The sequence below is a fragment of the Aquarana catesbeiana genome, linkage group LG05, assembly GCF_042186555.1.
Source record: "Aquarana catesbeiana isolate 2022-GZ linkage group LG05, ASM4218655v1, whole genome shotgun sequence".
In the NCBI taxonomy this organism is placed as follows: domain Eukaryota; kingdom Metazoa; phylum Chordata; class Amphibia; order Anura; family Ranidae; genus Aquarana; species Aquarana catesbeiana.
The window spans coordinates 266,490,185-266,505,716 of NC_133328.1; the positions used below are offsets into that span (position 1 = coordinate 266,490,185).

At 43.4% G+C, this 15,532-nt stretch overlaps 1 protein-coding gene across 2 annotated transcripts in view; it reads left to right on the forward strand.

The window, feature by feature from the left end:
- GALNT4 (polypeptide N-acetylgalactosaminyltransferase 4) overlaps positions 1-15,532 on the forward strand; it is a 341,135-nt gene that overhangs the window by 257,079 nt on the left and 68,524 nt on the right. For both annotated transcript variants that reach the window (XM_073630753.1, XM_073630754.1), the window contains exon 9: positions 13,076-13,186. In XM_073630753.1, the coding sequence (XP_073486854.1) occupies positions 13,076-13,186 (111 nt within the window). The remainder of the gene's footprint in view (positions 1-13,075; positions 13,187-15,532) is intronic.

Consider the following 15,532-nt stretch of genomic DNA (forward strand, 5'->3'; position numbering starts at 1 on the left):
AGTCTCTATTAGCTTGCCACATCTTACCACTGGGATTTTTGCCCATTCCTCTTTGCAAAACTGCTCCAGCTCCTTCAAGTTGGATGGTTTGTGCTTGTGAACAGCAATCTTTAAGTCTGACCACAGATTTTCTGTTGGATTGAGGTCTTGGCTTTGACTAGGCCATTCCAACACATTTACATGTTTCCACTTAAACCACTCAATTGTTGCTTTAGCAGTCTGTTTGGGGTCATTGTCCTTCTGGAAGGTGAACCTCCGTCCTAGCCTCAAATCACACACAGAGTGGTACAGGTTTTGCCCAAGCATATCCCTGTATTTAGCACCATCCATCTTTCCCTCAACTCCGACCAGTTTCCCAGCCCTGACTGCTGAAAAACCTCCCCACAGCATGATGCTGCCACCACCATGTTTCACTGTGGGGATGGGTGATGTGATGTGTTGGGTTTGCGCCAGACATAGCGTTTTCTTTGGCCAAAAAGTAAAATTTTAGTCTCATCAGACCAGAGCACCTTTCTCCATTTTGGGAGTCTCCCACATGCCTTTTCGCAAACTCAAAACATGCCATTTTGTTTTTTGCTGAAAGTAATGGCTTTCTTCTGGCCACTCTGCCATAAAGCCCAACTCTATGGAGCGTACGGCTTATTGTCGTCCTATGTATAGATACTCCCGTCTCTGCTGTGGAACTCTGCAGCTCCTCCAGGGTTACCTTAGGTCTCTGTGCTGCCTCTCTGATTAATGCCCTCCTTGCCTGGTCCGTGAGTTTTGGTGTGCGGCCGTCTCTTGGCAGGTTTGCTGTTGTGCCATGTTTTTTCCATTTTTGGTTATGATAGATTTGATGGTGCTCCTAGGGATCATCAAAGCTTTGGATTTTTTTTATAACCTAACCCTGACTTGTACTTCTCAACAACACTGTCCCTTATTTGTTTGGAGAGTTCCTTGGTCTTCATGGCAGTGTTTGGTTAGTGGTGCCTCTTGCTAAGGTGTTGCAGCCTCTGGGGCCTTTCAAAAAGGTATGTAATGACAGATCATGTGACACTTAGATTGCACACAGGTGGAAATCATTTCACTAATTATGTGACTTCTGAAGGTAATTGGTTGCACCAGAGCTTTTTATGGGCTTCATAACTAAGGGGGTGAATACATACGCACATGCAAATTATCAGTTTTTTATTTCTGAAAAATAGTTTTATGTATATTTTTTTCTAATTTTACTTCACCAACTTAGACTATTGTGTTCTGATCCATCACACATAATTCAGATTAAAAAAACATTGAACTAAAGGCTGTAATGTAACAAAATAGGTAAAAAGCCAAGGGGAGGTGAATACTTTTGCAAGGCACTGTAGTTATTATACAAAATAAAATACAACATAATTAGCGGTATGGTTACATAAAAACACTCATCCGTTCATAATAGTTCAATTAACATAAACAATTGCTCATGGTGAGCCAAACTTGTCTGGGCATCGGTTCGATGTATACTCGACGCACGTTTCATGGCTCATGCCAATCATCAGGAGTAAGATGCTCTGAAATGAAATCAGTGATGTCTATAAATACAGGATACCCTTTAACCACTTCAGCCCCAGAAGATTAGGCTACTCAATGACCAGAGCATTTTTTACAATTTGGCACTGCGCTGTTTTAACTGGTAATTGTGCGGTCATGCAATGTTGTACCCAAACGAAATTTGCGTCCTTTTTTTCCCTCAAATAGAGCTTTCTTTTGATGGTATTTGCCTCTGCGATTTTTATTTTTTGCAATATAAACGGAAAATCTAAACGGAAAAAGTCAGAAAATTTTGAACAAAAATTATATTTTCTACATTTTGTTAGAGGAAAAATCCAATACACTCAATTTTAGTCATACATTTAGGCCAAAATGTATTCAGCCACAAGTCTTTGGTAAAAAAAAAATATCAATAAGCGTATATTTATTGGTTTGCGCAAAAGTTGTAGCGTCTACAAACTATGGTACATTTTCTGGAATTCAAGCAGCTTTTAGTTTGACTGCCTATCTGATTTCTGGAGGTGCTAAAATGGCAGGGCAGTACAACCCCCCCCCCCCAAATGACCCTATTTTGGAAAGTAGACACCCCAAGGAGATTGCTTAGAGGCATGTTGAGCCCATTGAATATTTTTTTTTTTGTCATGAGTGATTGAAAAATGACCAAAAAATAAATAAATTACACAAAGTTGTCACTAAATTATATATTGTTCACATATGCCATGGTTATGTGTGGAATTACACCCCAAAATACATTCTGCTGCTTCTCCTGAGTATGGGGATACCAAATGTGTGAGACTTTTTGGTAGCCTAGCTGTGTACAGGACCCCAAAAACCAATCTGTACTGTACACGGCTAGGCTCCCAGAAAGGGTCACACATGTGGTATCCCCGTACTCAGGAGAAGCCGCAGAATGTATTATGGGGTGTAATTTCACATATGTCCATGGCATGTTTGAGCAATATATCATTTAGTGACGAATTGTGCAAAAAAAAAAAAAGTTATTTTCCCGCAACTTGTGACAAAATATAAAATATTCCATGGAGTCAACATGCCTATCAGCAAATAGCTTGGGGTCTCTACTGTCATTTGGGGGGGGGGGGTTGAACTGTCCTGGCATTTTATGTGCAACATTTAGAAGCTTATGTCACACATCACCCACTCTTCTAACCACTTGAAGACAAAGCCCTTTCTGACACTTTTTGTTTACATGAAAAAAAAAATATTTTTTTTTGTTGTAAGAAAATTATGTTGAACCCCCAAGCATATTTTTTTAAAGCAAAGGCCCTAAAGATTAAAATGGTGGGTGTTGCAATTTTTTTTCACACAGTATTTGGGCAGCGATTTTTCCAACGCAATTTTTTCTGAAAAAGAAAACACTTTTTTAAATTCTATGCACTAAAACACACTATATTGCCCAAATGTTTGATGAAATAAAAAAGATGATCTTATGCCGAGTACATGGATACCAAACACGACATACTAAAATTACGCACAAACGTGCAGCAGCGACAAACTACATACATTTTTAAAAGCCTTTACAGGTTACCACTTTAGATTTACAGAGGAGGTATACTGCTAAAATTACTGCCCTCAATCTGACCTTCGTGGTGATACCTCACATGCATGGTGCAATTGCTGTTTACAGAAGACACCAGACCAGCGCTTGCGTTTGCTTTTGCGCGTAAGCACGGGGGGGACAGGGGTCCTTTTTTTTTTTTTCTTTTTTTTTTTTTCTTTTTTTTTTTTTAAACTATTTATTTTGATTTTTTATTTTATTTTTAAACTGTTCCTTTCATTTTTTTTTTTTTTTTTTTTGTTATATCAGGGAATGTAAATATCCCCTACGATAGCAATAGTGACAGGTACTCTTTTTTTTTTTTAAAAATTGGGGTCTATTAGACCTTAGATCTCTCCTCTGCCCTCAAAGCATCTGACCACACCAAGATCGGTGTGATAAAATGCTTTGCCAATTTCCCAATGGCGCTGTTTATATCCGGCGACACCTAAATCATGAGATGTTAGTAGCTTCCGGTTTCTTAGGCCATAAAGATGATTGGAGCTGTTCTGGTCTCTGATCAGCTCTATGGTCAGCTGGCGGAACCACCAGCTGCATTCTCGGGTTCCCTGTTGGGACAGGAGAGCCCGAGAAAACCATGGAAGAGGGTGGGGGGGGACGTTTCACTGCTAACAAATTATTACACTTCAAGCAGGCTTCTCTCCTCCCATCTAAGTCGGGATTCTACAAACCGTTGGGAGAAGCCCCAGCGAATAGATGGCACGGTGCCACATGCGCCAATTCCATAATCAAAAAGGTGACTAAAAAGTGGCACGCTCCTGTAATAATTGTCCACGTACAAGTGGTACCCTTTTCCGAATAAGGGTGACACCAAGTCCCACACAATCTTACCAGTGCTCCTTATGTAGTCTGGGCAGTTCTCCGGCTCTACGTGACTATCTTTTCCCTCATGAGGAGGGATAGGCCCAGGAATGTCTTAAATTCGGAAACCGTAATTGGTTTCCAATCTCTGGCAAGGGTCAGCTGGGCATTAGCGGTGATGAATTGACCAGCATACAAATTGCTTTGGTCCACAATAGATCTATAGAGATCTTCGGTGAAAAACAGCGAATAAAAGTCAAGTGACGTAAAATCAACTGTTTCCACCTGAATTCCGGGTTGGCCAGTGAATGGGGGAAGTATGGGTGCTGCAGAAGTGGTGGGCTTCCAATTAGGATTGGCAAATGCAGCAGGAAGGGCACTATGGGCTCGACGGCCCTATGTTTGTCTTCTTGGTGGCAGCGGGACACTACTCGTGCTAGCCACCTCGCCAGCTTGAACTGCACTTATGGGACTCGCCACGTCACCAATTGTTACTGCAGTGCTGGATGTACGACCAGGATGTACTAGGCCGCTGGTGCTTGCCAGTTCACCAGAAGGATGAGCGGCACTAGTACTGGCTCTCTGCTCCATACGAGAGCCTTGCGGGTCTTGCACCTCAATGACAGCAGAAGAATGGTCTGGTATGCCTGACCTTGGCAGGGACCACAACTCCGTCGTCAGAGCTATCTGTCAGGGTGCCGCTGCTGTCTACAGGATCGTATTCTGAGCCTGAATCTGACAGATAAGTGACTTCCTCTTCACTATCTGTCATGCTCAGAAACATGTAGGCCTCTTCACTACTGTACCTTCGATTTGACATTTTGGTCTCTAAATTTACTGGTACACTAGTGAGACTCACAGGAAAAAAAGCTTCTGACTGCCAGCGACTGCTTCAAATGCTGCAAAAAAAACTGTTAGCGTTTCGCAGGGATCAGGCCTGACTCTACGAATGCTGCAGTTAAGTGTTTTGTAAGTGACAGTGATCGATTGATACTGCACTTGGGTGGGCTGGGCTGGGCGGAGGGGCTAAACGCAAGTGCTAGCAGGTATCTGGGCTGATCCCGCTAACACTGCGTTTTTGGAAACCCTAAACTTCTGGGAACGCTAGTATAGATCTGATCAGATATTAATACGTTCAGACACTATACTACTAAGTGAGGTGTATGGTGCGTGCGTGGATGTTAGCGCTACTGGCACTAATCCGATGCTGCCTGGGGCAGCGCAGACCCTGATTGACACTAAAACCTAACTGATATCACCCGCCGGGTGATCAGGGGGTTAAACCTTTATTTAGGTAAAATACTGCGGGTGCCCTGACGCTATAAGAAATTAGCTAACCAGCGTCACCCGTGACACTTATACAGTGATCACTGGTGACAGGGGTGATCAAGGGGTTAAACCTTTATTTAGGGGGGTTAAGAAGGGTCCCTAGACCTATCTGGGCCTAATACTAAGTACCCTAATGCTGATTTTTGTCACTAATGACACCAGTACAGAAATAAAAAAAAAAAATCTGAATGCTGCACTGGGTGACAGTGACAGGGGGTGAAGGGGTTAACTGGGGGAGGGGGGGGGATGGCAAGTGTACCTACGTGGACTGGTGTCAGTGTAGTGTTGGTGCACTTACTATGAGATGTTCTCTCTCCTCGGTCTGGAACGAAAAGACCTACACGAGGAGAGATGACATCACTTCCCCTGCTGTGTTTACACTTACACAGACAGGGGAAGGATCTCATTCGCCAGGACCGATCACCAAGTCCAGGCCAGATACCATTGGCCTGGAGATTGATCGGTTCTGGATCAAATCCGATCGTCGCGGCCGGCGGGGGACGTATAGCTACGACGCTTCACGCCCCCGGACCAACCTGCCGCAGTATAACTGCCGTGGCTGGTCTGGAACCGGTTAAACGGAGAACAATCTCTCAAAATAAAGGTCTATAACCTACAATGCGGCCCACCGGTGATGCCCAGCCTATGTCCAAGGGAAGACATGGGACAGGGATGAAGATCTCCCCTGGGGCTGAGGTGAGGAATCCCATCCAAACCACAGACATCAGCCAGGTGAAAACCAGGTGACCATGTGAATCTGGTGTGTGCTTAACAGTCCACACTGCTCTGTAAGCATATGAAGATGGAACCATGTGAAATGAATGTATTCATTAATAGGATGAGCCTATGCCTGTGAGTGAGTGAGGTGATGAATGGTAGTGATTACTACAGTGATATGCAGTGTATTAGCTAAGAGAACTACAGCCAGGGAAAATGTGTATACATATACCCACCTGATAAATCCAAAACCAAAACCACCATGTGGTTGTGGACTGTAAAATGTGAAAATAAAATGAACCCAAAAAGTGTTGTAGTGGGTATGAATGAAACTCAATTACCTGGTGTATGATTCTGTAGCCGTAAGCATGGAATCCTGCTTGTGTGAATGGCCCATGTGAAATGGTCAGCTGGCCAGCCCTAGCAGCTTATATCCCCGGTAAGGGGCGGGTCCCCACCAACATCATGAGATCCCTCCAATGAGGCAGGAAATGGCGACAAGCTTTGGCTCTGTCAGCGGTGTACAAATTCGCTGCGGAACCCAGCAAGTCCCAGCCCCAACTAGGAGGAAAGAGGGAATCTACTCCGTGCTTAGGCATATTGACGCACTGACCAGGGCAACCAATCATGATGCTGATGCATAGGAGGCAAGGTCCCTCCCCCCAACCTGTTTAGGAGGATAGTGGGGGAAGGGGAAAGACTGCTATGCATCGCAGCCCCAGGGTCGGTCAGAAAGCCATCCTGTCACCCCCCCCCCTTCCTCCTGGCAAGGGGGCTCATCCAGGGCCGAAGGACGTACACTATATTGTATCCTATATACTGTGTCTAATACCTCCTATATTTCAGCAATAAAAGCCAGGGTGTATGACTATAGATATACAGTATATATGGTGATGTAAAAGTTTTAAAGACAGGTGGCTCATTAGAAAAGGGAATGTAAATATGTATGAGTAGTTAACTATTTTTGTTAACCACTTACTGCCCACCACAGTTTTACGTCGGCTGTTTGAAGGAGGATATCATTGTTATGGCAGCAGCTAGCTGCCTTAACCCCAGTATCCTCTTCTTCAGCGGGTGGTTCGCTACAAGATAAAAGTGGTCCCTGCTGCGGATTCGCCGCGAGATCACTTTTATCAGCAGCGGGGAGAGGGCCCCCTCCCGCCGCGATTCGCTGCCCTCCGACGCTTACCGGAGCCGTCGGCAGTGGCAGAGGCGATCGCGTCCTGTCTCCTGTTGGGTATGGAGACGAGTGAGGGGAAGATGGCCCCCACCTCTCTCCATAACAATGCAGGGCGGAAGCAACGTCAACACGTCTCTTCCGCCCACAGCTCTTAAAGGGCCATTTTTTTTAAATGACAACATTTTTTTTTTTATTGCATTTTAGTGTGAATATGAGATCTGAGGTTTTTTTGACCCCAAATCTCATATTTAAGAGGTCCTGTCATGCTTTTTTTTCTATTACAAGAGATGTTTACATTCCTTGTAATAGGAATAAAAGTGACAATTTTTTTATTTTTTTTTTAAAACAGTATAAAAATAAAAGGTAAAATAAATAAGGAAAAAATAATTTTTTTAAACACGCCCCGTCCCGACGAGCTCGCGTGCAAGAAATGAACGCATACATGAGTAGCGCCCACATATGAAAACTGTGTTCAAACCACACATGTGAGGTATCATCGCGATTGTTAGAGCGAGAGCAACAATTCTAGCCCTAGACCACCTCTGTAACTCAAAACATGCAACCTGTAGAATTTTTTAAACGTCGCCTATGGAGGTTTTTAATGGTAAAAATTTGTCGCCATTCCACGAGCGGGAGCAAGTTTGAAGCGTGACATGTTGGGTATCAATTTACTCAGCGTAACATTATCTTTCACATTATAAAAAAAATGGGCTAACTTTACTGTTGTCTTATTTTTTAATTCACAAAAGTGTATTTTTTCCAAAAAAAAAGTGTGCTTGTAAGACCGCTGCGCAAATACCATGTGACAGAAAGTATTGCAACGACCACCATTTTATTCTCTAGGGTGTTAGAAAAAAAATGTATAATGTTTAGGGGTTCTAAGTAATTTTCTAGCAAAAAAACCTGTTTTTAACTTGTAAAAAACAAATCTCAGAAAGAGGCTCGGTCCTTAACCACTTCGCGCCCGCGCTATAGCTGAAAGACGCTGCAGCGCGGACGCTAACTGCCGGGTGGCCGTCCCTGGACGTCCTGCTGTTTACTTCCGTGATGCGCGCTCCCGCGGGCGCGCATCGGGGAAGTTCTGTGCTCACAGAACGCTGTAAACGGCCAATCACAGCGGCCGTTTACAGTGCGATCGGCGATGCCAATGAAAGATGATCTCATATGTAAACATATGAGATCATCTCTCATCGCCGGCTCTCCCTCTTCACACAGAAACAGCGTGTGAGGAGGGAAAGCGAACCGCTGCAGCGGTGAGTGAAGAAAAAAAAACAAAAACAAAAAAAAAGTCACATCAGTGCCATCTGTCCCCACTGCCATCTGCCATCAGTGCCACTTATTAGTGCCATCTGTCATCAGTGCCACCTGTCCGTGTCATGTGCCATCTGTTATCAGTGTCACGTGTCATCAGTGACACGTATTAGTGCCATCTGTCATCAGTGCCACGTATTAGTGCCATCTGTCATCAGTGTCATCAGTGCCACGTATCAGTGCCACATCAGTGCCATGTCAGTGTCACGTGTCATTGTCCTGGTGCTCCAGGGCCTTCAAAGGTGTAATAGGTAGTCAACAAGTTAGATGTGTAATCTATGCTCCTAGAACACCTGATGGTGCTCCCTGCATGTTGGGCCTCTGTATGTGGCCAGGCAGTGAAAAAGTCCCACACATGTGGTATTGTAATACTCAGGAGTAGCAGAATGTATTTTGGGGTGTTATTTGTGGTATATACATGCCATGTGAGAGGAATAACCTATTACAATGACAATTTTGTGGGGAAAAAAATAAAAAATAAAAAAATCTTCATTTTGCAAAGAATTGTGGGAAAAAATGACAACATCAAAAACCTCACCATGCATCTTACTTAATACCTTGGATTGTCTACTTTCAAAAAAGGGGTCATTTGGGGGGTATTTGTACTTTCCTGACTTGTTCGGGTCGCAAGAAATGAGATAGGCCACAGTACATCAGGTGTGATCAATTTTTTATGATTTGCACCACAGCTTGTAGACTCTCTAACTTTCACACGGACCAAATAATATCCACTAATTTGGGTTATTTTTACCAAAGATATGTAGCAGTATAAATTGTGGCCAAAATTTAGAAGAAAAATTAATAATTTGCAAAATTTTATCACAGAAACTAAGAAAAATGCGTTTTTTTTTCAAAATTTTCGGTCTTTTTTCATTTATAGCGCAAAAAATAAAAAACCCAGAGGTGATCAAATACCACCAAAAGAAAGCTCTACTTGTATGAAAAAAAGGACAAAACATTCATTTGGGTACTGTATTACATGACTGAGTAATTGTCATTCAAAGTGTGAGAGCACTGAAAGCTGAAAATTGGTCTGGGCAGTAGGGGGGTTTAAGTGCCCAGTAGGAAAGCTGGTAAGGTGTGGCAGGTCACTAGGAAAGTGGGTGTCTTCTACCCTATTTGGCAATATACTAATGCAACCTGGTACAACCTGGTTATAGCAGTGGCAAGCCTCCATCCCTAATAAAGAAATAGGACTTTGTGTGAGGCATGTCATTGAATGGATACCTTATTCATGTTGTAAAAAGTGTCAATCTGTGATACAGGACACAATATACTATGATACACTTGTATGAATATATAGTTATTATATAAAATACAACATAATTAGGGGTACGGTTACATAATGGTGGTTTTGGATTTATCTGTTGTGGGTATATGTATACACATTTTCCCTGGCTGTAGTTCCCTTAGCTAATACACTCCGTATCACTGTAGTAAGCACTACCATTCATCACCTCTTTCACAGGCATAGGTTCATCCCATTAATTAATACATTCATTTCACATGGTTCCATCTCCATATCCTTGCAGAGCAGTGTGGACTGTTAAGCACACACCAGATTCACATGGTCACCTGATCTTCACCTGGCTGATGTCTGTGGTCTGGGTGGGATTCCTCACCTCAGCCCCGGGGAGATCTTCATCCCTGTCCCCTGTCTTCCCTTGGACATAGGCTGGGCGTCACCACTGGGCCGCATTGTAAGTTATCGACCTTTATTTTGAGAGATTGTTCTCCGTTTAAAGGGTATCCTATATTTATAGATATCACTGATTTAATTTCAGAGCATTTTACTCCTGATGATTGGCATGAAACGTGCATCAAGTATACATCGAACCGATGCCCAGACAAGTTTGGCTCACCAAGAGCAATTGTTTATGTTCATTGAACTATTATGAATGGATGAGTGTTTTTATGTAACCATACCGCTAATTGTATCTTATTTTGTATAATAACCATATATTCATACAAGTGTGTCATAGTATATTGTATCCTGTATCACAGATTGACACTTTTTACAACGTGATTTATAATGAATAAATCTATGAATGATATGAATAAGGTATCCATTCAGTAACATGCCTCACACAAAGTCCCATTTCTTTCTCTTTTCTGTTGTTTAATACACATTAGGGATGGAGGCTTACCACTGCAATAAAAAGGTTGTGTCAGGTCGCATTAGTATACAGTATCTCACAAAAGTGAGTACACCCCTCACATTTTTATAAATATTTTATTATATCTTTTCATGTGACAACACTGAAGAAATGACACTTTGTTACAAGCAGCTTGTCTAACAGTGTAAATTTGCTGTCCCCTCAAAATAAATCAACACACAACCATTAATGTATAAACCGCTGGCAACAAAAGTTAGTACACCCTAAGTGAAAATGTCCAAATTGGGCCCAAAGTGTCAATATGTTGTGTGGACACCATTATTTTCCAGCACTGCCTTAACCAACTTGGACATGGAGTTCACCAGAGCTTCAGAGGTTGCCACTGGAGTCCTCTTCCACTCCTCCATGAAGACATCACGGAGCTGGTGGATGTTAAAAACCTTGCGCCCCTCCACCTTCTGTTTGAGGATGCCCCACAGATGCTCAATAGGGTTTAGGTGTGGAGACATACTTGGCCAGTCCATCACCTTTATTCTCAGCTTCTTTAGCAAGTTAGTGGTCGTCTTGGAGGTGTGTTTGGGGTCGTTATCATGTTGGAATACTGCCCTGTGGCCCAGTCTCCGAAGGGAGGGGGATCATGCTCTGCTTCAGTATGTCACAGTACATGTTGGCATTCATGGTTGTCTCAATGAACTGTAGCTCCCCAGTGCCGACAGCACACATGCAGCCCCAGACCATGACACTCCCACCACCCTGCTTGACTGTAGGCAAGACACACTTGTCTTTGTACACCTCACCTGGTTGCCGTTACACATGCTTGACACTATCTAAACCAAATAAGTTTATCTTGGTCTCATCAGACCACAGGACATGGTTCCAGTAATCCATGTCCTTAGTCTGCTTGTCTTCAGCAAACTGTTTGCAGGCTTTCTTGTGCATCATCTTTAGAGGAGGCTTCCTTCTGGGAGGACAGCCATGCAGACCAATTTGATGCAGTGTGCGGCGTGTGGTCTGAGCACTGACAGGCTCACCCCCTACCCCTACAACCTCTGCAGCAATGCTGGCAGCACTCATATGTCTATTTCCCAAAGACAACTTCTGGATATAATGCTGAGCACGTGCACTCAACTTCTTTGGTTGATCATAGAGAGGCCTGTTCTGAGTGGAACCTGTCCTGTTAAACCACTGTATGGTCTTGGCCACCATGCTGCAGCTCAGTTTCAGGGTCTTGGCAATCTTCTTACAACCTAGGCCAGTGATGGAGAACCTTGGCACTCCAGATGTTTTGGAACTACATTTCCCATGATGCTCAACTACACTGCAGAGTGCATGAGCATAATGGGAAATGTAGTTCCAAAACATCTGGGGTGCCAAGGGTCGCCATCACTGGCCTAGGCCATCTTTATGTAGAGCAACAATTCTTTTTTTTCAGATACTCAGAGTTCTTTGCCATGAGGTGTCATATTGAACTTCCAGTGACCAGTATGAGAGAGTGAGAGCGATAACACCAAATTTAGCAAACCTGCCCCCCATTCACACCTGAGACCTTGTAACCCTAACAAGTCACATGACACCGGGGAGGGAAAATGGCTAATTGGGCCCAATTTAGACATTTTCACTTAGGGGTGTACTCACTTTTGTTGCCAGCGGTTTAGACATTAATGGCTGTGTGTTGAGTTATTTTGAGGGATCAGCAAATTTACACTGTTATACAAGCTGTACACTCACTATTTTTCATTGTAGCAAAGTGTCATTTCTTCAGTGTTGTCACATGAAAAGATAGAATAAAATATTTACGAAAATGTGAGGGGTGTACTCACTTTTGTGAGATACAGTATATAGAGATTTTCAGGTAGCATAGTTTGACATAGTTTTGCCATTTGACAAGTGTGCGCAATTTCAAAGCGTGACATGTTGGGTATCTATTTACTCAGCGTAACATCTTTCACATTATACAAAAAATCGTGCTAACTTTACTGTTTAGTTTTTTTTTTTTTAATTAATTTTTTTTGTCTTTTTTTCCCAAAAAACTGCGTTTGAAAGACAGCTGCTCAAATAACGTGTGACATAAAATATTTCAATGATCGTCATTTTATTCTCTAGGATCTCTGCTAAAAAATTATATATAATGTTTGAGGTTCTAAGTAGCTTTCTAGCAAAAAATATGGATTTTATTTTTTGTAAGCAACAAATGTCAGAAATGGGCTTGGGCATAAAAGGGTTAAAAAACAGGCAGTTCAACTCATAATTCTACTCAATGTGATCAAAGCTGACACAGACCACCCCCCCATCTTCATCTAGAGTATACACTACCCACCATTTATGAAGGAATTGGGAAGGCTGGAAGATGCAAACACCATGCTGGTTTCATAAGTTTAGACAAATGACACCCTTAAATATTTGCAGTTTGGAGAAAAAATGCCCGCCTATTGAAATACTGAAAATTTGCCTGTTAGACTTATTAGACTTATTTCTTACACATAGCCAATGGTATATACCTACAAATATTAAAAGAGATTTGATGTTTTTCTGCAGGTGCGGAGTATGGGCATATTGTCAGAGTGTCTCGATTATAATGCTCCAGATCATAATCCAGTCGGGGCTCATCTCTCCCTCTTTGGATGCCATGGGCAAGGTGGCAATCAGGTATGCTCCGCTGTATAAAATTTGTCAGATTTAGTCATTTCAGGTTTATTGTGCATTTGGCTTCCAGCATCCAATATCCTCCCCTACCCAACACATCAGGTCCAACACCACACTCAATACTCTCCTCCTTCTGGCCAGTTACCACTGATGAAGTTGATAAACTCTCTATGGCCCACCTCACCACTTATACCCTGGACCCTGTCCCCTCACAATTACTGCGACCACCTTCCCACTCTATCCTAAACTCCCTAACTCACATCTTCAACCTCTCCCTCTCCGGCACCTTTCCTTCCCCGCTCAAACATGCACTGGTTACCCCCATACTTAAAAAAAACCTTCACTAGACCCCACCTATTTGAATAACTCACTGCTCCCATTCCCTGCTCCCATTTGCCTCCAAGCTCATCGAATGCCTTGTCCATGATCGAATGAGTCACTACCTCACAGACAACAACCTTCTCGACTCCCTACAGTCCGATTCCGTCCACAACATTCCACTGAAACTTACCAATGACCTACTAACTGCTAAAGCCAATGGCCATTACTCCATACTCATACTCTCAGGCCCCATTCACACCTGAGCTATTTGTAGCGTGAAGCCTGAAGCTACAAAACGCTGGAGGGGAAAAAATTATTCTCTATGTAGATGGTTCACATCTCCACTCCAAAACGGCTGAAGCCTGAAGCTCAAACAAATTCTGGAACTTTTTTTGTAGGCAGGTTTGGGCGTTTTTCTGCTTTTTACATGGGTGACCTTTTGACCTGTGTAAAATCGCACGACTTTCTGCCTGAAAACGCTACGCTCAGGTGTGAATGGGGCCTTAGACCTCTCTTCTGCCTTCGACACAGTTGACCACCTGCTTCTCAGCAAACTACACTCCCTTGGCCTCTGATTTTGCTTTATCCTGGTTCTCCTCCTACCTATCTCAGCGCACTTTCAGTGTCACTTACAACTCCATCTCCTCCACTCCTCTTCCTCTCTCTGTTGTACCCCAAGGCTCCGTCCTTGGACCCCTCCTATTCTTGCTCTATACCTTTTCCCTGGACCAGTTGATAACCACCCATGGCTTCCAATACCACCTCTACGCCGATGACACCCAGATCTATCTCTCCACTCCTCAACTCACCCCCTCGATCTCCTCACGGATCTCAAACTTACTGAATGACATTTCGATATGGATGTCACACCACTTTCTCAAACTCAACCTTTCTAAAACTAAGCTTGTTATATTTCCTCCTTCCCAGTCCCCCCCTCCATGACTTTACCATTAAGATCAACAGCACAACCATTGGTCCCGCCACACATGCCAGGGTGCTGGGTGTAATCCTTGACTCTGACCTCTCCTTCAGCCCCCACATCCAATCACTGGCTAAATCCTGCCGCCTTAACCTCCGCAACATCTCCAGAATTCGACCCTTCCTGACTAATGACACCACAAAGCAACTTATTCACTCTCTCCTTAATGGCCTACCCTTACGCGGGCTATCCCCCCTTCAGTCTATTTTGAATGCTGATGCTAGACTAATACACCTCACTAACCGATCCGTGACTGCTGCCCCTCTCTGCCAATCCCTTCACTGGCTTACCCTATCCCACTGTATAAAATTCAAAATGCTAACCACAAAATACAAGGCCATCCACAACATCGCCCCATGCTACATCACCAACCTCATCTGCAGATATCGCCCTAATCGTCCCCTCCGATCCTCCCAGAACCTCCTGCTCTCTAGCTCCCTTGTTACCTCCTCTCATGCTCGCTTTCAGGACTTCTCCAGAGCCTCTCCCATCCTCTGGAACCCTCTGCCCCAGTATATCCGATCAGCCCCTAACCTGTCCACCTTTAGGAGATCCCTGAAAACTCATTCAGGGAAGCCTATCCCACTCCCACCTAACAACTGTCCCCGAGCCACCCCCATCAAATCATTCCCCGCATCTATCACCTTTTGTACCACCACCCCCTCACTTTAGAGCAGGGCCCTCCTGTCCCTTCTGTATTGAACTGTACTGTAATTGTGCTGTCCCCCCTCTACATTGTAAAGCTCTGCGTAAACTGTTGGCGCTATATAAATCGTGTATAATAATAATAATTTAGCAACACATACACATATATACTGTACATACATATAAGTCAAATACATCATAATTAAAGAAAAGTTCCAGGAATTATGCACTATTTAAAATATTTAAAATGTTCTGGCTTACAGTGCATAAGTCCAATAAGGTGTATGCATCGCATAGATTTATTTATACATTTTTACTGAGCGCCAACACTATAGCTGTCACGATACTCCAGGCACTCCGACAGGAGAGATGCGACTGCTGTGTGGCTGCCCACCCCTCCTGTC